The 25466-nt window shown below is 35.0% G+C and overlaps 1 protein-coding gene and 1 non-coding gene across 7 annotated transcripts in view; one reads left to right on the top strand and one right to left on the bottom strand.

The window, feature by feature from the left end:
- HELQ (helicase, POLQ like) overlaps positions 1-25466 on the top strand; it is a 48853-nt gene that overhangs the window by 5314 nt on the left and 18073 nt on the right. For 3 of the 6 annotated variants that reach the window (XM_045819972.1, XM_045819970.1, XM_045819973.1), the window contains exons 3-12: positions 1829-2007; positions 2641-2841; positions 3264-3336; positions 8836-8933; positions 10053-10151; positions 11425-11570; positions 15935-16174; positions 20083-20224; positions 21001-21105; positions 23152-23410. In XM_045819972.1, coding sequence (XP_045675928.1) covers positions 1829-2007; positions 2641-2841; positions 3264-3336; positions 8836-8933; positions 10053-10151; positions 11425-11570; positions 15935-16174; positions 20083-20224; positions 21001-21105; positions 23152-23410 — 1542 coding nt within the window. Of the gene's footprint in view, positions 1-1828; positions 2008-2640; positions 2842-3263; positions 3337-8835; positions 8947-10052; positions 10152-11424; positions 11571-15934; positions 16175-20082; positions 20225-21000; positions 21106-23151; positions 23411-25466 lie in introns of those variants that run through there. The other 3 variants (XR_006783526.1, XM_045819971.1, XM_045819975.1) reach the window with 3 other exon arrangements.
- On the bottom strand, positions 2374-2480 carry LOC123807001. The gene has a single exon (XR_006783572.1). It is a non-coding gene; the product is annotated as a U6 spliceosomal RNA (small nuclear RNA).

Raw genomic sequence — 25466 nt, 5'->3', positions numbered from 1 at the left:
CCATATTAGTCAGGGCATGTGCAGTTTTATTTTTGATAACTACTAAACTGCTTTCCAAAAAGATTGTACCAGTTTATGTTTTCATAAGCCACACACAATGCCTGTCTGTCTCCACTTTAGTCAGCTAGATTTTATATTAATGGGCCTTTAGTGGGGGAAAATAGTTATTTGTTTTTTATTTATTTTGCTAACCCACTAGGTAACAAGCATCTTTTTTTTATTTTAATCATTGTTCAAGTACAGTTTTCTCCCTTTTACTCCCAATCCAGCCCACCCACCCAACCCTCCCCACCTCCCTCCCATAACCACCCTTCCCCTAGTTTTTGTCCATGTGTCCTTTAAATTTGTTCCTGTAAACCCTTCCCATTCTCCCCTGAAATTCCCTCTTCTCTCCCCTCTGGTCACTGTCAGTCTGTCCTCTATTTCAGTGTCTTTGGTTATATTTTGCTTGTTTCTTAGTTTTGTTGTTTAGGTTCCTATTAAAGGTGAGATCATATGGTATTTGTCTTTCACTGCCTGGCTTATTTTGCTTAACATAGTGCTTTCCAGCTCCATCCAAGCTGTTGCAAAGGGTAGGAGCTCCTTTCTTTCTGCTGCATAGAATTCCATTGTGTAAATGTACCATAGTTTTTTGATCCATTCATTTATTGATGGGCATCTAGGTTGCTTCCAGCACCTAGCTATTGTAAATTGTGCTGCTATGAACATCGGGGTGCAAAGGTTCTTTTGTATTGGTGTTTTAGTGTTCTTAGGATATAGTCCCAACAGTGGAATTGCTGGGTCGAAAGGCAGATCCATTTCCAGTTTTCTGAGGAAGTTCCATACTGCTTTCCATGGTGGTTATACCTGTCTGCAGTCCCACCAACAGTGCACTAGGGTCCCCTTTTCTCCACAGCCTCTCCAACACTTGTTGTTTGTTGCTTTGTTTATGATGGCCATTCTGTCTGGTGTGAAGTGGTATCTCATTGTGGTTTTAATTTGTATCACTCTGGTAGCTAGCGATATTGAACATTGTTTCATGGATTCTTCGTGTCTTTGGATTTTCTGTATGTCCTCCTTGGAGAAGTGTCTGTTCAAGTCCTTTGCCCATTTTTTAACTGGGTTGCTTGTCTTAGAGTGTAGTCGTGTGAGTTCTTTATATATTTTGGAGATTAACAAGCATCTTTTCATGTATGTATTAGTTATTTGTGTTTTTCTACAGTGAAATGTGTTGAAACATATTTTCCCACTTTTCTTGTGATAAAATACTGGTACACAATTTGAAGACCTCTGATGAGCCACAATGTCAAAATATCCTACGAAGTACAATAGTTATACTAGTTTTCACACCACGTCTTGGATCTGACATGATGGTTTTCATGAATCCCACCTTGCTAAATTGTGGAAATCCTATATGTCCCTATGAATAATCTTTGAAGGATTAAGCTATCAGTTTAAAATGATATTCAGGCCTTTCAAAGTTCAGCTCCCCTTTTTCTTTTAATTACTTTATTGTTCTTCAATTATAGTTGTCCGCATTTTCTCCCCACCACTTCCCGCACCCCAGCCAAACCCACATCCCTCCCTTGCTTCTACCTTCCCCCTTGGTTTTGTCCCTGTGTCCTTTATAGTAGTTCCTGAAAACCCTTCCCCTTTTGTCCCCTCCCCACTTCCCTCTGGCTATTGTTAGATTGTTCTTAATTTTGACATAACGTTGCTATATAAATACATTAACATTATGAGGAGATTGCTACACAAGGTGGCATTTGATTTTTCCTTAGAAAACTTTCTAAGATTGAGACTATTAGGGGAAAATAATGCTTTCTCCCCCACCCCCACCCCACCACAGAATGGCAACATGCTTGCTTAACACTGAATTCTGTGCAAGAAAGAAAAAATTTAATATATTCCTTGCCAACAAGTGGTGGAAAAACCCTCGTGGCTGAGATTTTAATGCTACAAGAACTGCTTTGCCGGCGGAAAGATGTTTTAATGATCCTACCATATGTGGCAATTGTCCAAGAAAAGGTGATTTTTTAAACAAGTAGTATTTGCTAATGCTATTAAGATATTTTGACATTAAGATATAAAAACTAGCATAAATGTAACTATTGACTAAAAAGAGGTGTTTCTATTAATGATGGAGAATTAATATTTTTAGAATGTGTTAAAAGCAGTATGGAGTACTTAACTGAAAATCTTTTCTGATCTGAACTGGTAGATTAGGCTCCATTATGAATGTTCTATTGATATTTAGCTTGCTTTCAATTATTTTATTAAAATGAGTTATGATTTTTTTTAAATCAGAAAAGACAGTTGAAATTTTTCTCATTAAGCAGTTTAACAGTTGTGTTCATTTTGCAAAGATTACATTAATTGTGACCTTTCTTTTTTTTAAATATGGAGTGCTTCACAGATTTGCATGTCATCCTTGCGCAGGGGCCATGCTAATCTTGTCTGCAGCATTCCAATTTTAATGTATGTGCTGCCTAAGCAAGCACTGATTGTGACATTTCTTAGATGCTTATGTCTTACCTGTGAACTTGTTCTTATTGATTGATATTAAGTACAATATTTTAGATTTTTTAAATCCCTGTGAGCATTTAATAATTAAAGTTCTTATTTATCTGTTTTGTTTGTTTATTTTAACTAATATTCTAGATTTCAGCTTTGTCAAGCTTTGGTATAGAACTGGGTTTCTTTGTTGAAGAATATGCCGGAAGCAAAGGAAAATTTCCTCCTATTAAAAGAAGGGAAAAGAAATCACTATACATTGCCACTATTGAAAAAGGACATGGTCTGATCAACTCCTTGATTGAAACTGGAAGGATTAACAGTCTGGGTCTGGTTGTTGTAGATGAGGTAGGTTTCTACTTTTGTAACTTAACATTTTTATTATACTAACAGTTAGTATTATGTGAATCTGCTTAGTACCTCTATTAGAATAATTTATTTTAATATATAGATGATACAGATGAAAACTTTTCATGTTTAATAATCTTAAATTCAATTTTGTGTCAAGTGTTTCTTGAAGAGTGAATCTGTAGTATGTGTGTATTCAAGTTTATAATAGCACATACTAATTCCGGAAGTGTCAAAATGTTGTTCCCAAACCCCAATAACTTAAAATATCAATGAAATAATGCATATATACTCTAGTTCTTATATCCAAAATGCTTAAGAGTTATAAAGTAAAGATTACTTTATTTCATACAAATACATGCATGCTTTATATAGGCATTATATGCAGATATACTTTTTTTCCTTTTTTAAAACATCTCAAGTTGCACATGATTGCTGAAGGAAGCCGTGGGGCTGTACTGGAAATGACTCTAGCAAAAATCATCTACACTAGCAGTAAGTATTTTTTTCAAATCTGGCCACTAATTGATTTATTATCAAGTAATATATAAAAGTCACCCTGTGGCTCAGTGGATTGATTGCCGGCCTAAGAACTAAAGGGTTGCCGGTTCGATTCCTAGTCAGGGCCCATGCTTTGGTTGTGGGACAGGTCCCCAGTAGGGGGTGCAAGACAGGCAACCACACATTGATGTTTCTCTCCCTTTCTCCCTTCTTCTCTCTAAAAATAAATAAATAAAATCTTTTAAAAAGCTCCATAGAAGTCTTATTTCTATCACCAGATAGATTTTGTAACCTAGAGTAAGATACTTAAGCCTTCTCGCTTAGATTTTGATTTTAAGGTAAGCTTATAAATTTTTGTTGGAAGAGTAGATGAATAAGGATAATTGTGAAGGTAAATTGAATTAACATTTGAAGGTGTTCTGGTCATTATCCTTCACTTACAAGCTACGTATGCTTATTGCAAGTGACTCAATCTCTCTGTTTCCTCATCTCTCAAGTGGGGGTAATAATGGTACTGACATAATGGGATTGTTGTGAAGATCATATGAGTTAGCACACATAAATCATTCGACAGTGCATGTAGCACTCAGTAAGAATTTGCTGCTGTCGCCACCATCAGTATCATCATCACATACTATACCAATAATTCAGTATAGTATATGCAAGTAGTCAGTTGCTATTCTGCAATATCTGATAGTCTTTAAATGTACATGAAATATTTATTCTAAATGTCTTCTCTACTATTTAATGATGTGAAGTACAAATAACTTAGCTTCTATATGAAAAATTAATAACTGTGAAGGTCAAATCTTTAGAATTATTTTTTAAAATTTAATAGCAATGCTATTTAGACATATACCAGCATTTTATAATCAGTCATTCAAAAAATATTTATTGAGTGTATGCCAGGCACTATTTTAAATGCTAGGGATACAGCAGTGAATAAAACAAGGTCCCTGTCTTCATCCAATGTATTTTAGTGAAAGGGAAACACAATGAGCAGATAATCAAAAAAACACATGATATGCTAAATGGTGACAAGTTCTATAGGAAAATACAAAGCAGAGAAAGAGGAGAATGATCACCTACTCATTAAATCTAATGACAATTGGCTGTCCTTTTCACAATTTTTCTTCAGCATTTGCCTGTTTATCTTTTTTTTTCCTTTGGATGCTGCCACATCAGTTTCTGTAGTTGTTCCCACTATTTATGTGTAAGAGAGATCATGTGTTAGCATGATAAAGTAGCATAGTATAATGTCTAAGGAGAGACTCAAGCACTAGATTCAAATTCTGGCTCACTTTTTTAAATTATATTTTATTGACTATGCTATTACAGTTGTCCCAGTTTTTTCCCCTTTACCCTCCATCACCCAGGGTCCCCCACTCCCTCAGGCAATCCCCACACCATTGTTTATGTCCATGCGTCATATGTATAGGTTCTTTGGTCACTACATTTCCTATACTGTACTTTACATCCCCAGGGCTATTCTGTAACTGCCTATTTGTACTTCTTAATCCCCTCACCTCCTCACTCATTCCCCTTTGCCCCCGTCCCACCTGGCAATCATCACAATGTTCTCTCTGTCCATGATTCTGTCTCTGTTCTTCTTCTTTGCCTAGTTTGTTTTTATAAATTCCATTGTTGATAGACATGTATTTATTGCCATTTTATTGTTTATACTTTTGGTCATCTTTCTCTTAAATGAGTCCTTTTATCATTTCATATAATAGTGGTTTAGTGATGATGAACTCCTTTAGTTTTCTCTTGTCTGGGAAGCTCTTTATCTGCCCTTTGTTCCAAATGATAGCTTTGCTGGGTTGCACAATCTTGGTTGTAGGTCCCTGCTTTTCATGACTTTGAATATTTCTTGCGAATCCATTCTAGCCTGCAAAGCTTCTTTTGAGAAATCAGCTGACAGTCTTATGGGAGCTGCCCTGTAGGAAACTAGCTGCTTTTCTCTTGTTGTTTTTGAGATTCTATTTCCTTACCTTTGGCATTTTAATTATGATGTGTCTTGCAGTGGGCCTCTTTCAACCCATGTTGTTTGGGACTGTCTGTGCTTCTTGGACTTGCATATCTATTTCCTTCACCAAATTAGAGAAGTTTTCTTTCATTATTTTTTCAAATAGATTTCCAATTTCTCCCTCTTTCTCTTCTTCCAGCAACCCTATAATGCAGATATTATAATGCTTGAAGTCATCCCACTGGCTGCTTACACTATCCTCATTTGGGTTTTTTTTTTTTTCTTCTTCTTGTTCTGATTAGTTGTTTTTTGCTTCCTTATATTCCAAATCATCGATTTGATTCTTGGCTTCATCCACTGTACTGTTGTTTCCCTGTAAATTGTTCTTTATTTCAATCAGTGTATCCTTCATTTCTGGCTGGATCTTTTTATGCTATTGAGGTCCTCACTAAGTTCCTTGAGCATCCTTATAACCAGTGTTTTGAACTCTGTATCTGATAGATTGCTTATCTCCATTTTCTTTAGCTCTTTACCTGGAGCTTTTATCTTTTTTTTTCTTTTTCCATTTGGTCCATATTTCTTTGTCTCTTCATTTTAGCAGCCTCTTGTGTTTGTTTCTTTGTATTAGGTAGAGCTGCTATGACTCCTTGTCTTGGTAATGTTCCCTTATGTAGTAAGTGTCCTGTAGGATCCAGCACCACAGCCTCCCCATTCCCCCAAGCCGAATACTCGAGGTGTGCCATTTTTGTGGGCTGAGTACACCTTCCTGTTGTCATTGAGCCTGGATTGCTGTTGGCAGGTCAATAAGAGGGATTTACCCATGCCAGTCAGCTACAAGGGCTAACTGTGACCACTGACCACCAACCTCCACCCTCCATGGAGAATCAGCTGTGCAAGGGCAGGTTGGTGGTACGCAGCTGTCTACTGGGTGTGCAGGCTCTGGAGTTTCCTAGGTTGTAGAAGCCAAGATCAGCCCCCTCTGTGTTCTGCCTGGGGCTGCCCTACTGAGCTATAAAGCAAGCTGAGATGGCTGCTACTTGTGCTGAGCTTAGAGATTCCTAGGCAAAGCCAAGCTGTGAATCTACGCTGGATGCTGGTAGTGGGAGGCCTGGAGCCACTTAGCAAGAGGTATGGGGGCCAGAGGGTCACTGAAAACAGCTGTTGCTTGTTTGAGAGGATTTAGGATGTTGTGAAGCATGAGCCAAGACCAGCCATTCACATAGAAAAATCACTGTTAACAGCTTGGGTGGGCCCCTAAGTATGGACTCTCAGGGGATCTCTGGCATGGGGCAAACACTGTTAGCCAGGTTGATAGAGTCTCAGATATGGCACCTGCCTTCCATCTCTGTGGCTCTGGGGGAGGGTTCAGAAAAGGGACAATGACCTCTCTGCCTTTCTGTCTGTGAGAAAGCTGTCCACCAGTTCTTGCCTTGATGCCAGACACTTCAGTCCCTCCTTGTATGTCAATGGTGCCTTTCAAGCTGCTACCCTGGCACTAGAACTCAGGGGGAGTGAGTCTGGGTAAGTCTATGTGTGTGTTCTTTAAGAGGAACTGCTTGGGACTCCACAGTTTCTTCCACTGACTCAATCCCTGTTGGCTTTTGCAGCCAGAAGTTGTGGGGACTTACCTCCTTTTACTAGAACCCTGGGCATGGGGGCTTGGTATGGGGCTGGGACTCCTCGCTCCCCAGATATGCCTTGCAGATTTTTATCCACCACACGTGCATGTGGGACCAGCCTGTTCGTGTCTCCATGCCTCCTACCAGTCAGGATGGATGTGGTTTATTTAATCCCGTAGTTGTCAGACTTCCATTCAGGTTGATTTCTAATGGTTCTCAGTGATGGTTGTTCTGTAGTTTAGTTGTAATTTTGATGTGGTTGTGCAAGGAGGCGAGCTGTGTTTACCTATGCTGCCATCTTGACCAGGAGTATCAAATTCTGGCCCACTTTTAACTATATATGTGACCTTGGGCAAGTCATAGTAACCATGCCTCTGTTTCCTTATGCTTCAAAAATGGGTGATAGTAATAGAATCTTCTCACAGAACTGCTGTAAAGATGGCATGAGTTAATCTTTGTAAATCATCTAGCATAGTACCTGTGCATAATGCACGTGTTTGCTATTGATATGTATTTGTCTTTCTATCACTAGTGCCTTAACTTACACTTAATAGATGTTTAAATGAAATTAATCTCTTTTGTTTTCTTTCTTGCTTTCCTTTGTGGCACATCATTCTAAGCATGTTCATTATGTACATTGGTGTTACCAAAGATTCATCTTAGGCTTTTTTACCCATTAGTCTATTTTACCATTTACAGTCTATCATAGCTTCCCTTTGTTTCTGCATAAATCCCAAGTTTCTTGGCATAGTCTTCCTTTCTTTCTCTTTTTTATCCTCACCTGAGGATATGTTTTTTGTTTTTTTTGTTTTGTTTTGTTTTGTTTTTAGAGAGGAGGGAGAGAGAAAGATAGCGAGAAACATCAATTGGTTACCTCCCCTACACAACCCTACTGGGGACTAAACCTGCAACCTAGGTATGTGCTCTGACTGGAAATTGAACCCTTTGTTATATGGGATGACACTCCAACCAACTAAGCAACGTGGCCAGGGCAGCATAGCCTTTCTTGATTTGGCAGCATGCTCACCACTTCAGTTTCATAGTCCATCCTTATGGTATAGGAAAGGACAACACATATTTTTCTTTCAAATAATACATTGCATGATAAAATTTAAGGCAAGACGCAGCAGCAATGAAGAAGCATTTGTTAAGAAGACTCCTGTGGTTTTTTAATTCAATAACTGGTCTAGGGAAAGCAGCAATTTTATAATGCCCAGGAAGTAAGTCATGTAGCTTCATGAATTTCACTCCACCTTTATTTTAAAATAAAGAAAAGTTAACCTGATAGTAGGGTCACAAAAGGACTTTCTGTGTGGCAAGAGTTTGGGACACATTGAGCCCTGCGACCTACACTGTACATCTGCATATACATAATACCCAAAACTGTGGAACCTGTCATAACTCTTCATAACGATGGTCCAGCATATTTACACTCATTGTTGTTGTTTAGAAGTCTTTTTTAAGATTTTATTTATTTATTTTTAGAGAGGGAAGGAAGGGAGAAAAAGAGAGAGAGAGAAACATCAATGTGTGGTTGCTCGGGGCCATGGCTTGCAACCCAGGCATGTGCCCTGACTGGGAATTGAACCTGCGATGCCTGTTTCACAGCCCATGCTCAATTCACTGAACTATGCCAGCAAGGGCCTGTTTAGAAGTCTTAATAAAGACCATACTTCTTGCCAAGCTTGATATTTTATAAAATTCTTGATAGTAACTTTTAGGAAATGAGAAAAGTTTTATTTTTTAATTGCCATATTAATACTCTGCTAACGTATTTGTATTTTTCTTACCTCCCTCCTCCCCTTTTCCAAATCACTCAGGAAAAATTTACAACACAGAAAGGTTGCTAAAATTACTATTATAATATACTAAATAACAAGTTTTTAAAATACTTTGGGTTTTTTTTAGAAACAACTCAAATTATTGGTATGAGTGCAACATTGAGCAATGTTGAAGACCTGCAAGAATTCCTTCAAGCAGAATATTACACCAGTCAGTTCAGACCAGTATGTACCTGAGGTTTGCACTGTGTTGATTTGCTATGTATCATCTTACTTAGAAACAAAAGTAGCAAATGTACCATATAAAAATATTCTATAGAATAGTGAAGGGCCATAATTTCATTCGCTATGGCTATATCCTAGTAAGAATTTATAGAGAATGTAAACTCTGTGGGGCCAGGGCTCTTGGCTTGGGTCACAACTCTAAGTGCAGCAGTTGGAACAGTGGCTGGCCTAATTAGTCAATAAATGAATATTTGTCGAATGAAATTTCAGGCCCATTCTATTTGTCCACTTCTTATTCTCTAAGGTAAAAGTTTTCATTCAGTTAAAATTTGGTGATTTATGTTTTGAATTACTAGCACATTAAAAAAGTTACCTTAAAATATTTATCCTTGGGAGTTATAATGCTTTTAAAATAAGTTTAGACTTCATATATATTTAAATTTAAACTCCCTAATGATAGTATTCCCAAAAAGCTTGAAAAAAATAAATAAACATCTGTAGTACTAATGTACATGCTGTGTCTCAGAATGGGTTTTTAGAAAATGATTTTTAGGAACCACCAAATTTTAATTTGAAAGTTGATGTTTTTACACTTGAGCCACATGTGAAAATTTAAGGGTATTTTATGACCTTAATTGTCTAATTAGATGCTATTCTTTTGAAAATGCAATGAGCCATATTTATAAACATTTTTGTCTATAAATATTTAAAAATAATATGGTGACAGGTGGGATGAAAACATGACTAATAAAATAGAAAGTTTTAGATCTTGAGGAATAACATGAATAACCCAATAAAAGATAAAGAGTATGAACATTTAACTCTTTTGTACTTATTGTGAAAAAGAAAATGTGTGGTTTCTGTTTAGATATGTAGCTCTTCAATTTAAAAAGATATTTTAAAGATACTAATCCCTATTTTTATTTAAGTGGAAAACGAAACTAAAAAAAGAAGAAATGGTAAAGAAAATACTTTTAAGTTAAAGCATCTTTTATATACCTTAGAAAAGCTAGAATTTTTCTATAGGTATACTTTTTTTATGACGCATTTTATGAAATTTGTAACTCTGGAAATAGGAATTTGTTGTGTTATTAATTGCAAATGTCCCTTTAATTCAAGGTTGAATTAAAAGAATATCTGAAAATAAATGATACAATATATAAGGTTGACAGTAAAGCTGAGGCTGGCATGACATTTTCACATCTCCTTAATTATAAGGTAATATTAATAACCCTTGAACTCTAGGTTCCCAGACATTGTGCCCAAGTCCCCTGGGGTACCACAGAAGATTTACATGGGTACCATGGAATATTTTAGATTTTTGAGAGAAACCTCTGATGCTTGAAATCTGTTGGGCAACATACAAACTACTGGTCCAAAGTAGTTACTTTTTTTCAACATCAGAGCACACTACATTCCTTTCTATTATATCATATCTTAGTGAAGTTGGGATTTTGTTTTGGGAATTTTGGATTTTTTTGCAGTTACTATAAGCAAAAACCATGTGAAAATCAATATGGGACCGGAAATGAGGGTAGCTACATTTAATCTAGTTTCAAGGTTCCAAAGATTGCAGTGTGCAATTGTGTACACATCCCATTAGTGGGCTGTTGTGGTTATTTAAGAATAATATAAACATTTTTCATTCAGCTGATGTATATTGTTTATGCAGACAGCTGCTAAGTTACAAGGAAATATATACTTACTAAGTTGTTTAGACCGAACTCTCCAATTAATAGAACTGTAAGATAATTCTTTTGGCCTTGGAGCTCCATAAACCAAGAAAATTTGGAAACCCCTCCCTTAAATGTTCATTCATTTATGTATAAGAGAAAAGAAACATTTATGGGCTATTTAATTCAGATATTGATGTATGAAAGTGTTAATACCTACTGTGTTAATGTTCTATGACATGATATTAATAAGGGGAGAAAGGGGTTTTACAACAGTTTTAGAATTGTACAAATTCTAATTCATAATTAGTTTTAGAAAGTCAAAGGAAGTGAGATTTTAAATAACTATTTTTCATGTTCTTTGAGTTTCTTATGTCTGCTTTATAAATATATTTTTATTTCTGAAAATGTCCTGTAGTATGATTGAATCTATGTTTTTTAAAACTAGTACTAATTATTAAAGGTGTATCTTTTTATGTAATCCTTTAACTATTATTAGGATCAATCTGTGTTTCTGTCTGTGGACTTTTTTGTACTGCTTTGATGAAGATAGGCATGTAGCGGAGTTATTAATAGTATTACTATTTTCACTTCTTTAATTAAAAACTAAATATACCTAACAAAATCCTAATAACCTAAGAGAAAAGTGAGACTTAACATTTTGGCATGTAATATAGATTTCATTTTTTCTTTTAAATGATCAGATTTACTATATCAGAAATTCAAATTTATGGATGATTTACTTACCTTTCAGAGCATACTGGTAAAACAACAGGCTTTTATGGTTGCTAACCTTGTTGCTACATCTTGTTATGCAGTATTCTGATACTCTGAAGAAGATGGATCCTGATCACTTGGTAGCGTTGGTGACAGAAGTTATTCCCAATTATTCCTGCTTAGTTTTTTGTCCCACTAAGAAGAACTGTGAAAACGTAGCAGAAATGATATGCAAATTTTTAAGCAAGTATGTTAATCTTTTAAAAATATTCTGTTCTGTTTTATATTTGTCATAATTTACATGCTCCATATTCTGTTTATTGAACAAGTACTAATTACTTCTTACAGAACATTATTTTAAGTTGTTGTACTAGATTCAAAAGGCCTTGACCTTGAAGAAAAGTTTAGCTGTGAAATTCACATGTGAAATAGAGAAAAATTCTAAGACTACATGTAAATGAATGCTAATACGAGTATAGTGGATTAGATCAATGATTCACAACCTTGGCTGCACTGTGAATCGGAGGCTTTTAAAAATACCCAAGTTGCATCCTAGACAAATCAGAATCTCTTGAGTATGGGACCCAGGCATCACTCTGTGAAGATCCCTAAGCAAGTACAATTTACAGCTAAGGTCAGCCACTGGCTTAGATGATCAAAGGACTAATTACTGAAATCACTATGGGGATAAATCATATCTTCAGCTTAATTTTCTCTTTCTTTTAAAAATATTTTGTTTAGTTTTTCTTAGAGAGAGGGGAAGGGAGAGAGAAAAAATAAAAGAAACATCCATGTACGAGAGACACATCAATTGGTTGCCTCTCACATGCCCCCTGCTAGGGACCCAGCCTGCAACCCAGGGGTGTGCCCTGACTGGGAATCGTACTAATGACCTTTTGGTTCATAGGCCAGCACTCCGTCCTCTGAACCACACCAGCCAGAGCATAGTTTGTAATTTTATGGTATTTTAATATCAGCTCTGTTATACTCAGAGATAAATATAGTGTGATTTTATTTTTATTTATTTATTTATTATTGTTGACACTATTACAGATGTCCCCCATTTCCTCCCTTTTGATCCCCTCCACCCAGCACCACCCCTCCCCCCTACCATCAATCACATTGTTGTCTGTATGTCCATGGGTTATGCATATGTGTTCTTTGACTAATATCTTCACTCCCTTTCACCTCCTCCCCTCTGAGATCTATCAGTCTGCTCCATGTATCCATACCTCTGTTTTTATTTTGTTTGCCAGTTTATTTTGTTCATTACATTTCACATACAAGTGAGATCATGTGGTATTTGTTTCACTCCGACTGGTTTATTTCACTTTGCATAATATTCTCCAGGTCAATCCATGCTGTCACAAAGGGTAAGAGTTCTTTTTTTTATATAGCCACATAGCATTTTATTGTGTATATGTACTACATCTTTTTTATTCACTCATCTACTGATGGGCACTTGGGCTGTTTCTAGACATTGGATATTATAAATAATGCTGCTAAGAACATAAGGGTGCATATATTCTTTCTGATTTGTGTTTCAAGATTCTATGTATATAATGTGATGTTAAATATGAACGGTTCAGTTTTTTGCACCTATTTCTCCCGTGCGTGATTTTAGCATTTTTTCAGACGACTTTTGGCCCCTTAGCCATTACTATATCACTATTCATAGACCTTTACTCTGGACTCTAATCTAGTCATCCTCTACCTCCTTTCCCAATCCTACCCTCATGGATTGCTCTAAAATCAAGTTAAATTTATTGAATAGCACAAAAAAAAGTTTCTCATTTTGTAACTGATCATGTGCCTTTACAATGATGATGTTAATTATAAAAGCCTGAGGAAATTAAATTATCATGAGGCAGTTTGCTCAATCTCAGTAAATTGCTCATTTTCTTAGAATAATCTGAGGTAGTATATAGTACTTGCTAAGTAACATAGAAATATAAAGACTAGCAATTAACTGGAAGACATGAAGTTTGTATGTTATACCTTTGAGTTATTTTGCCTTTTGATGATAACAGTTTATTTGGGTATTAAATGTTTATATTTAATATTGAATCATGTAAAAATTTACCTCTCCAGAATCTTTAGTTAATGAATTGTAAAGGATACTTGATACTTTCTTATAGGAGTAAACACTTTCCTTCCAAAGGAAAATTTCCTCTATGCTATATTTTTTATATTATTTGCTGCTTTTGTAAGCTGAGTGCTTTGAGTATAGTTTAGTCCCTTTTTGGTGGCTGTTGACTAAAATGTCATCATATTGAAAGAATACTTTTTTATATTATTCTGTAGTTTAGATGTAGACGAAATGAAATCTAAACGGATTCTCATCTCATTACTGGCTTTAAAACATGACATCTTGAAACTCCTGTGTGTATCTTAATTATTTGCCTCCTTATCATAAATTTTGTGGGAAGCAGGTACAGTAAACCCCTTTCCCATCCGGGCAGTAGAATATGGCTGTTTATCTATTTAACTGCAAAGACTGAAGCAGGTTATTCCCAGTGATTGTCTCAGTCTCTAGGAATATTAACTTATTTGTAGCTGTTACTCCCTTTGATTTTTAGTCAAGAATGTCTTGTCCTGGTCAGTGTGGTTCAGTTGGTTGGGCTTCGTCCTGCAAAATAAGAGGTCACTCGTTTGATTCCCAGTCAGGGCACATGCCTGAGTTCCGGGTTCCATCCTGGTCAGGCATTTAATTAAGAGAGGCAATGGATTGATGTTTCTCTCTCACATCAGTGTTTCTTTCCCTCTCTTCCTCTTTTCCTTCCCCTCTCTCTAAAAATAAATAATACCCTTTTTAAAAAAGTCTTATTTTTAATTTTTTTTTATTTTTCAATTACTATTGATATACAATATTATACTAGTTTCAGATTTACAGCCCAGTGATTAGACATTTATATAACTTGTGAAGTGATCATTTCAGTAAAACTAGTGCCCATAAGACACTATATATAGTTATTATAATATTATTGACTATATTCCTTATGCTATACTTCACATCCCCATTACTATTTTATACTTACCAATTTGTACTTCTTAATCCCTTTACCTCTTTCACACAGACTCCCCTCCCATCTGGCAACCATCAAAATGTTCTTTGTTTCTGGTCTGCTTGTTCATTTATTTTGTTTTTTAGATTCCACATATAACTGAAATCTAAAGAATGTCTTTTAAACACTATTTTCTGACAACTTCCACAGCTCTGGTAATATTACTTTCCCTAAAACAAAATCTCCCTAAAAATGATTCTTCAGTGCTTCTTAGCTTAGAATTCATACCAAGATCTAACTCAACTTACTTTTCCATCCTATTTCTTCTACTCTTCATTCACCCTGCAATTCATCCAAACTAAACTACTTCTCTTCTTTGTTTATGCCTCAGACTTCCCATTTTCAAGCCTTAGATCATGTTTTACCCTCTGCCAAGAATGCACTTTCCTGACCCTTCATTGCCACCTTTCTAATACTTGTTCTTCAAGACCCAGCTCAGATCTCAGTTTCTCCCACAACCCTTCTTTGATACAACCATATCTTACCTGGTCAGTTAGGACAATCCCTTCTCTGATTGGGAAAATTATACATGGATTATCTATATTTTCACTACTTATAACACTTAATTCCCTGAGAAGCATTCATTCTATACATCCCTTTCAGGACCTTGTACACTGGCTAGAAAATAGCAACAGAAAGTCTTTTCTCCCCTAATAAGCTGTTCCTCCCAATTCTTACTCTCCCCTAATAAGCTGTTCCTCCCAATTCTAAGATTCTTGACCACTTTCTTCCCAATTCTTTATTGTTCTTCTTTTGTCTCTTTGCCTCCCATTTCTCAGCTTCTTTTGAAATTACTGGCATTCCTCAGTGAACACCAGCCAGAGCTCTATTCCTTCCATAAAGAAGACCAAAACAACAGGGCTATGTGTATTATATTTATATCTTGGATGATATGTGTTTGCTTCTGGTATTTAGAAGTTGTTGCTTTACAGTCAGTTGGTAGTTAGTTCTACATAGTCTACTTTCTCTCTTTTCTTAATTGAATTTAAAGTAACAGGTGTTTCTAGATTCAGAGACATTATAGGATATTACTGAGTTTTCTAAAACACTCGTGTCCAGACAGTCAGTATTTTACATATACTACTAATGATTTAATAATGTATTTCCATCTTAAGAAAATTTACGATTAAAACAAAATAAATCATCTTCAATAAAGGTATATGATCTAGTGAGAAAAATAATCATAACATCTGGAACAGTGGTATAAACCTGGTGTCCATGGATTCATAGGAAGTACAGGAATGAACTTCAGAAAGTCCATGAACTCTGTAATTAAATGCAAAGTGTTGTGTTTATATGAGTTTTTTTTCCTTTAGCTTTAATCAAATTTTCACAGCACTCTATTATCTACCAAAAAAGCGGTTGATAGAGACTGCCTACCAGTGAAATCAGGATCAAAATTCTAAGAACATTTTATATACTTATATGAATAAAATTAATCTTTTTTAAAAAGAGTATTTACATGAACCTACTAAAATTAAAGTTATAGGCACTCTGTCATTGTAATAGATCAGTGTTCATATTTTTAACAGATCTTTTTTCCTAGGGAATATCTGAAACACAGGGAAAAAGAAAAACAAGAGATGATTAAGAACTTGAAGAATATCAGCAATGGCAACCTGTGCCCTGTTTTAAAGCGCACTATCCCATTAGGAGTTGCTTATCACCATAGTGGTTTAACGAGTGATGAAAGGAAGCTCTTGGAAGAGGCCTATTCCACCGGAGTTCTCTGTCTTTTAACCTGCACATCCACCCTAGCAGCAGGTGTTAACCTACCAGCTCGAAGGTGAGATAAAAGTAGCTGTTGTCCAGGTTCAAAACTTTTCAGTTCCTATGTCCCAGGGGTTTTGTTGTTGTTTTATTCTTTCGTGGTAGTGGGTGAGAATTTTTTTTCCAGTTTTTGCTGAGTTGAACATTTGGTTTATTTTCTTTAATATATTAATGAAAGATAGTATCAGTAGCTTTCCTGGTATTATGATATTAGTAGCTTTCCTGCTATTAAAATTCCTTCTTTCTTTTGTGCTCTCCCTATCTGGTGTTGATGTCAAGGTTTATTATCCTGCTTCAGTAGAAACAGTTGGAAAGCTTTCCACCATTTTTATCATCTGAAAGAGTTTATTTCCAATAGAGATTTCCTTGAAATCTTAGAGAATTCATCCATAAAGACTTTCAAATCTAGTATTTTTTTAGAGTAGATCCTAGATTACCTTTTCAGTTATTACCAAAGCTGTGTCCTACATATTTGATTTCTGTTCTTTGTAATTTGTGACTTTAAAATATGTGACATTTGTTAGAATAAATAAATGGTCAATTTTTATAAATCATTCATGAGTGTTAAAAAATATGTATTTTCTGTTGGATGTGCAGTTTTCTATATCTCAGTGAGATCACAGTTATTAATCATATTGTCAGTTCCTCTATTTTTTTACTATTTATAATTCTTTAATCTGTAAATTTCAGAGAAGTGTGTTAGTCTCCCACTTTAATTATGGAATTGCCTATTTCTCTTTGCATTTCTGAAAGTGTTTGCTTTGTATTTTAAAATTATTTAGGTATAAAAAGGTTTACTCCAAATATGTTACTGCTGAATTGTACCTTCTATCAATATAATAGGTCCTTGCAGGTTAACAGATCTTGCAACAAATATATTGACTCCTTGGTTTTCTAAGTTAGTGATTTTACTCTAAATACTAGAAATATATATTTTTTGCCAAGTAGATCCTTTTCCATTCTTTTATTTTCAAGCTGTTACTGATTTAGTTTTTGAAAAACAAAGGAAGTTATATATCCTACTTATGTTATTCCAACTGTTAAAATTTTAACAGTTGTAATCAAACTTGTTTTTCTGTCATTATAGAATTAATAATTATATCCTTCCTTGAACATGTGTCTTACCATTTGTATATCCTTTTACAATACTCTGCCTCATGCATGTATGTTGCAATTAACTAAAATTTTAATTTCAGATTTTTTATTTTATTTCATTTTGTAATCAGTAACTATTTAAACCTACCTATATATTATACTTATTTGTTTGTTTGCTCCTTTTTGATTATCATTCTCCTCTTGTATCCCACATCTTCCTTCTGTGATTCATTTTTTCTTTGCCTCCTTAAGTAATTATTGTTTAAGTGCTGTACCACAGAATAGCTGAAGTCTTTGCTTAAGTGCTGAGCCTTTGCATAGCTGAAGATGTCTTTATTTTAGCCTCATACTTTAACACCTTGCTAGAATTTCAGGTTCCATATTTTTTCCATGGAGACTTTGATATACTGTTTTTAGTCTTTCAGAGCCAGCATTGTTCATTTTTGTTTTTTGTGTGGGTTTGCTGTTTTTCCCTTTCCAGAAGCTTTTAGACTTTTCTCTTTAACTTTAAAATTTCATCATACTGTATAATAATAATTGCAGCTATTACACTCCCTTTCCTATGTCATAATAGCTTTAAATATATTGACTTAATTGATCCTCATGACAACTCTGTGAGGAAGGTCATATTTTATAATATTAGCTACAGTTTATAGAAGGGAAAACTAAGGTGCTAAACAATTAAATAATTTGCGCAACTTCATGCCCAACAAAAACAAGTTTCAAAGCCAGTGTTTGAACCCAGGAAACTAAATCTACAATCCCAGCTGTCCTCTTTTAGCTACTTTTCATTTATAGAGCTTAGCACTTGGGTGTATGCTTTCAATTCCAAGTTTTATGCCTTTCATCAACTAATAGTAATTTTTTGGTTATTTTAACATGTTTCCTTTCATTGTTTCTGTTCTCTGCTTTTGTAACTGCATTTTGTCAGGGTTGGAACTTTGTAGATTGAGCTTTCAATCTCTTTTCATCTCATTTTCCAATCTATTTGAGCAATGTAATTTCTTTAACTTTACCTTCTATGAGGCCTGTCCAGAAAGTATCAAGCCACTTACTATGAAAAATAGAGGCATTTACTGAAGAAGATACAAGATCAAATAAACATTGTACATAGGGCAATGACACCTCAGTCCCGTTCAAAGTAGGCACTTTGGAACTTCAACCCAGTTCTCCCAGTCACCATCAGTTGCTCCATCATTTTTTCCTGAATCTCATTGATGATCTGAAATTTCTTTCCTTTCTTTCTTCTTTTTTTTTTTTAGATTTTACTTATTTATTTTTACAGAGAAGAAGGAAGAGAAGCAGAGAAACATCAATGTGTGGTTGCCTCTTGCATGCCCCCATACTGGCGACCTGGCCCGCATACCAGTCATGTGCCCTGACTGGGAATCAAACCAATGACCCTTTGGTTTGCAGGCCAGCACTCAATCCACTAAGCCACACCAGTCAGGGCAAATCTCTTCCTTTTCAAAGGTGATTTTAGTTTGGGGAAAAGCCACAAGTTGCAGGGCACCAAATCTGGGCTGTAGGAGGGCTGAGTCACCTGGGTGATTGGATGTCTCACCTAAAACCTCTGTATGAGACATGATGCATGAGCCAGCGTGTTGTCGTGCCACCAGTTGCCCATAACTCAGCCTTCTGAATCATCTGATAGTTTCCACAAAGGAATGTTAAAGCTTTACACAAAAGTTGATGCAGATTTATTGCTCTACTTACTCAGTCATTTTGAATGCGACTGCCACACAGTACATACGATCACTCAATGGTTTGTACCACCCCCACTGACAGTACAGTGAAGTAGTCATTGTTCACATGTGTGCATTCCAGTCCACTCTCCTTGTCTGCCAGGTTACATCAGTGTTGTGCAAACCATTATTATTTTATCAGTCATTGGACTTTTTCCAGGCAGACCTCATGTATAACAAAATTAGTTTTTAACTGCATCCTATTAGCTATATTCATTCCATTATTCAGTTCTTCTATTGAATTTTTAAAATAAATTTAAAATTTTTCTTAACTTCCAAGAACTATCTTTTTTTATTGCTCTTTTTAAATTAAAAAAAAAAAAATTGGAATACAATGCCCTCTAGGATTTTCTGTGGATGTTTATTAGAATTTTTGTTTTCTGTTCTTTATATTCTAATGGGGTTTTTTTTTGTTATGCCATTAGTTTACTTCAAATGTTTGGTAATCTTTGTTGTCCACTGAGGTTTATAAATAAAGGAGTTGGTTGATTAGTACAGGTAAATATCATATTTTTCTCTCACCTTTGAACAGGAAAGCTGATTACAGACTTCTTCTATATACATGAACAGGATGAAATCACCCTGTTTGTACCTCAAAAACAGTTGAAATCTATAATTTTATATAGTTAATAGTAATATAAATTCATAAATATGCATATGTCGGTGGCACATGGTGAGAGTTTTCATTTATGGAGTATAAAATAAATCTTTGAAGATTATTGCTCTACTGGATTGGTCATAAGCTTTACAGTGAGACTAACTTAAGTTCAAATCATGTTTCTGGTAATTACTAATTTTGTGAGTTGAGATAAGCCAATTAGCCACTTAAAAAAAAACAAAACAGAATATTATTACAAAGAGTTGTAAGAATTACAGATAATGTAGATAAAGAACTTCTATGACATCATAGATTTTTGGTAAATATAGTTATCTATTTTAAGTTAATGTGCCATTAAATTTAATATCACATAGATATTAAAATTTAATTTAATATCACATAGATATAATGAAGTTAGGAGCTTAAAAATAGGTGCTATTGCTATAGATGAAGACTCACTTTTAATTAATTTTATCTATTCCATAGAGTTATTTTGAGAGCCCCCTATGTTGCTAAAGAATTTTTAAAGAGAAATCAGTATAAACAGATGATTGGCAGAGCTGGCCGTGCTGGAATAGATTCTGTTGGGGAGAGTATCCTTATATTGCAAGAAAAAGATAAACAACAGGTAATGATCTGTTTGTTGGTGGGTTGTTTTGTCTTTTTTGGCCTTTGGCCCAGACCTTTTAGGGGATCCTCTTTTAAAAATTATTTTTAATATTGCCTTGACTATTGTGGCTTAGTGGATTGAGTGCCAGCCTGAGAACCAAAGGGTCACTGGTTTGATTTCCAGTCAGGGCACATGCCTGGGTTGTGGGCCAGGTCCACTGTAGGGGGTGTGTGAGAGGCAACCACACATTGATGTTTCTCTTCCTCTGTTTCTCCCTCCCTTCCCTCTCTAAAATTAAATAAATTAAATGTTTTTAAATAATTAATTTTACATATTTTTTAAAATAAAATATGTAAAAGAATTGATTAAGAATTAGAGCGCTAGCTGGTGTGGCTCAGTTGGTTGGAGTGTCATCCCATAACTAAAAGGTCACCAGTTCAATTCCTGGTTGGGGCACATACTTAGGTTGCAGGTTCAATCCCTGGCCAGGTCCATGGTTGCCTCCTGCTATGTTTCTCTCTCTCTCCCTCCCCTCTCAAATGAGAATAAAATAAACCTTAAAAAAGAATTAGAAAGAGTAATTTGAATATTTTTGTATTTCAGATAAATAATGAAAAGTATTTTTCTATTTATCTTCTATTTTCATGAGCACAGCTGCTAAATTCCTTTTTTGGTATTTCTGTTTTTTACGTTCCCCTGCCTCCACAAGATATACACAAAATATAAAATTTTATACAAAATGCCATTTATTTTTTATAATAACAGAAAACATAATACTGTTTTAATTTTTGTAGGTATTGGAGTTAATAAGCAGACCACTGGAAAATTGTTATAGCCATCTTGTTCAAGAATTCACCAAGGGAATCCAAACTTTGTTTCTCTCATTGATTGGTTTGAAGGTATTTTTTAATATTTTAAAATCTTATTGCTGTTATCTTAGATAGTAGAGCTTAAATAGTTACAAAAACTATAATGTATGAAAAAATATTGACTTTAATCCGATGTGGAAAAGAACAGTCTGTGACATGATAAATCTGATTCTGAATTTATACGTGCATTTTTAATCTTTAAGTTGTAAGAAATATGAGAAATCAACAAATCATAATTGGGCATCCATTACATGTAAGAGACTTTGGTGGATACTGTGGATACACAGTTGCTGTAAAGACATGGGTCCTGAGGTGTCTCTGTCCTCATTAAGAGTAAGTTTCATCTATAGTCCTGTGACCATTCTAGGGTATTTTAAACATCTCTAAGATAAGTATAGCCTTTAGCAGCAGAAAACTTAAAAAAAAAATTTTTAAAAGGCCTGACAGGAAAATACTCTTTTCCTAATATTAGACATTAGCTTTCTTTTTAAGACTTACTCTTGAGTTAAACATCTTTTTTAGGATTATTCCTAAGCAAAGTAAATTTTAACTTTGTGCCCAGTGTCACTCTGCCACAAAGTGACAAAGCCAAAGTTTGAATTACCTCTGTCTAAATACAAAACCAGTGCTCTTAACCTTTCATGCTGTCTACCTTCACCCATAGCTTTGTCTACTTAACTCCCACCCACCTTCAGATATTTATTTAACCATTGCTTCCTCAGGGAAGCCTCCCTGTGCCTCTGATCTACTTAGCCTATTGTATACTTTATAGAACCATAGACTGTACTCCACTGTAATGTAAGCCCTGTGAAGCCCGGTAATGTAAGCCCAGGGTCCAGCTTTATTTCATTTATCATCAATCTCAGTGTGGTGCATGTGGGTGGCACTCTTGAATTAATTAATGGGTTGACTTTGGAGTTGGGCATGTGTGAACTTGTAGGTTGGGGCAACAGTGAAGAATCCAGCTTTAAGAAGCTGTGGAGGCCAGAGGCAGAGGCTAACCCAGTAGGTTTAAATCACTATGTCTAAAAGTTTTTCAGAGAGGAGTAGAAAGTAAACATGATGGTAGCTGGAATGAGCAAGTAAACATTTTTCTTTAACCCCAAGTGTTAACTGTAATTAACCAAGTACATTGATAATCTATAAACTGAGTATTAGTTCTTGAATATCTTAGAAGTATAATTTTAACCTAATCGAATAGTATATTAAGAATAATTTTTATTAAAAGGAGAAGCCATCAGAAATGTCTGTGCTTCATAATATTTTTATTATACTTTATATTGGTTTAATTAAAAAATGACTACTTAAGTTTTCCAGTTGAAATATTATCAGAATTATGAGAGAGAAGTATGGCTATTGATTGGCTATATTTTAGCATAGCATGCTGATTTCAGTGAAATTGCCTAATATAAAATTATTCTAATTCATTGTTAACTCTACATCTAACTATCATATGGAGAGTTAAGTATTATTATTGATGATTGCCATTAAAAAGTTTAAATGGTGAGTAACAGGAGAGAGTGAAGGGCAGGAAAAGGAGATAGAAGTGAGTCCAAAAATAGGTAGAAAACTGCTACTTAAGTTTAGGTAATATATCAGAGAAAGTATTGTCTGAACCTGTTTCAGTGGAGACTTTCACGTGTGTTTTCCATGTGTTTCTTTATTTCTTGTTAAACGTAGTTTTTAGAGTGCTTTCACAGTTTGGAAAGGCGTGAAAGGAGGGTTTTTGAAGGAGGCAGTGATGGAATTAGTGATAATTGGTTGAGGAGTAAAGAGCACAGCTTTGGAGATATTGTGAAAAATTATTCAAAAATGTAAGGAATTTTTACATGAAAAATATGTGATGTTTTCATAAAAATATAAATATGATAACTGTTTTCTCCTTTAAAATGTTTTTCTTGTTAATTTTACATGTTATTATAAAATTACCTTTTATGTGCAACTATGTAGATTTTTGACTAATTTTTTAATTTAAATACCTTTGAGGTATGGAAATGAATTATCTGAATTAATGTACAATCGAAATGATGTCTTAAATTAAGGAAAATACTTCAATGATGCCCTGTATTGTTTCAGATTGCAACAAATCTTGGTGACATATATCACTTTATGAGTGGTACATTTTTTGGTGTCCAGCAAAAGTTTTTGTTGAAAGAAAAAAGTCTCTGGGAAATAACTGTTGAATCACTTAGATACCTGACAGAAAAAGGACTCCTACAAAAAAACACCATTTTTACAGAAAAAGGACATACACAAAAAGATGCTATTTATAAGCCTGAAGAATGGTTCCAGTTTAGTTTTCATATTACAAAGTTGGGACAAGCTTCTTTTAAAGGTAATAGTTTACCTAAATTTTATTTTACCTCAAATAAAATTTTAGAAAACCTTAGTTTACCTAAATCTGAGGAAATTCATTGGAAAAAAATAGAAGTTAAGTTATTCTGAACTTTAAATTGGATTTGTAACTTCATATTAATAATATTAATCTTACAAACTGTTACACTACTTCAACTTTAAAAAGTTAAAAATGTTTTTAATTACAAGTAATTTCAAATACTGCAGAAGTAGCCCTGGCTGGTGTGGTTCAGTGGACTGAGTGCCAGCCTGCAAACTGGAAGGTCATCAGTTCTGCTCCTGGTCAGGGCACATGCCTGGGTTGTGGGCCAGGTCCCTGGTCAGGAGCATGAGAGAGGCAGCCGATCATTGTTTCTCTCCCTCTCTGTCTCCCTCCCTTCTCCTCTCTCTTTCCCTTCCTTCCCCTCTGTCTGAAAAATAGACACAATCTTTTTTTTTTTTAAAAGAGCACTGCAGAAGTATATACAGAAAAAGATGTTCATCCCTTGTTCACACTCTCCTTCCCCAGGGATCACACAAGTCTTAATATCCTACCAAGAATAACAATTTGGTGTATGTCTTTTCAGGTGGTTTCTGTATACTTCATTTTAAAACCTAATTCATAGATATATACAGGTATAAGATTTTTTTAAGCCCTGGCTGGCATAGCTCAGTGGATTGAGCACGGGCTGGGAACCAAAGTGTCCCAGGTTCGATTCCCAGCCAGGGTACATTCCTGGGTTGCAGGCCAGAACCCCCAGCAACCGCACATTGATCTCTCTCTCTCTCTTTCCCTCTCTCTCTCTCTCTCATCTCCCTCCCTTCCCTCTCTAAAAATAAATAAAATTAAAAAAAAAAAAGATTTTTTTAAAGCTCTGTTTTTGAATAAACAGTCATTTATATTATTCTGAAACAATATAGATTGTTTTTTTGTTTAATATATTATCTTAGAGATTGTTGTGTGATAGCAAATAGTTTCTTCTTAATGACAACTTCATAATTTACTTAATGAAAAATACCACATGTCTGTTATTAAAAAAATCCTTAGTACTCAGAATTATGTAAAGGAAAATCCCGTACTTCTGTCCCATTTCCACTTACTCAGTAGCTACCACAGTTAACAATTAGAGATTATATATATACACACACACACACACATCCTTGCAAATATTTTTATGTGTATATAAGCACAGTTTATTTTTAATCAAATTGTAGTGTATGTTTTAGCAGCTTGCTTTTCTTACTTATAAAGTATCGTGAACACCTTAACATGTTAATGTCTTTAAATCTACCTCATTTTCTTTTACTATAGCTGTCCATAGTATGGAGGCCATAATTTGTTTAACCATTCCCCTGTTGATGATGCACTATTTGTGAGTTTTTAAAATGATAAACAAGTTTGCATGACCATCTCTATTATATATTTTGGGTATATGTGGAAATGTTTCTCTAGGTTAGATTGCCAAAAATAGAGTACAGTAATTGGATCAGAATGTATGTACTTAGTATATGTTGATGTATTCTATCAAAATGACCTCCAAAATAGCTGTGCTAAATTACATAATAAGAGATTTTGAATACTGTTTACTATATTTAGATAACTTCTAAACAAGACTTTCTTTAAAAGTCACCTCTTTTCCCCTTTGGTAATTATGAAAGGTAAAATACTGTGTTACTGGGGAGACCCAAGTTGGGGGACTCTCCCACTCCTCAATTCTTGCCTTGCTCTCAAGAGAAGAATTCAAGCAAGAGGCAACACATATAGTGGAAATAAGATGGCAAGTTTATTTATGAAATACACTTAAGCACAAAGCTGCAAGTGGGCACCCAGCTAGTCTGAGAGCCCCAACTGTTGGGGTTTAGGATTTTTATGATTGTGGACAACTTCTAGGTTCCCTTTCCTCCTGCCCTTCCAGACCTTGGTATTAATACATGGTTCCAAAGACTTTCTTTCCCAGCTAGTGGAAAAGGTACATAGAGAATTTCAAGGGCTCCCTTGCTCCTACACTACCATAGTTTTTCTTGTGATGTTTGGAACACCTGGCAATCTCATCTGA

The sequence above is a fragment of the Phyllostomus hastatus genome, unplaced genomic scaffold, assembly GCF_019186645.2.
Source record: "Phyllostomus hastatus isolate PE091 unplaced genomic scaffold, TTU_PhHast_1.1 phas_scaffold_39, whole genome shotgun sequence".
Taxonomy (NCBI): Eukaryota; Metazoa; Chordata; class Mammalia; order Chiroptera; family Phyllostomidae; genus Phyllostomus; species Phyllostomus hastatus.
Note: the sequence above shows the minus strand (reverse complement) of the source record. Positions and strands in the feature narration are given on the sequence as shown.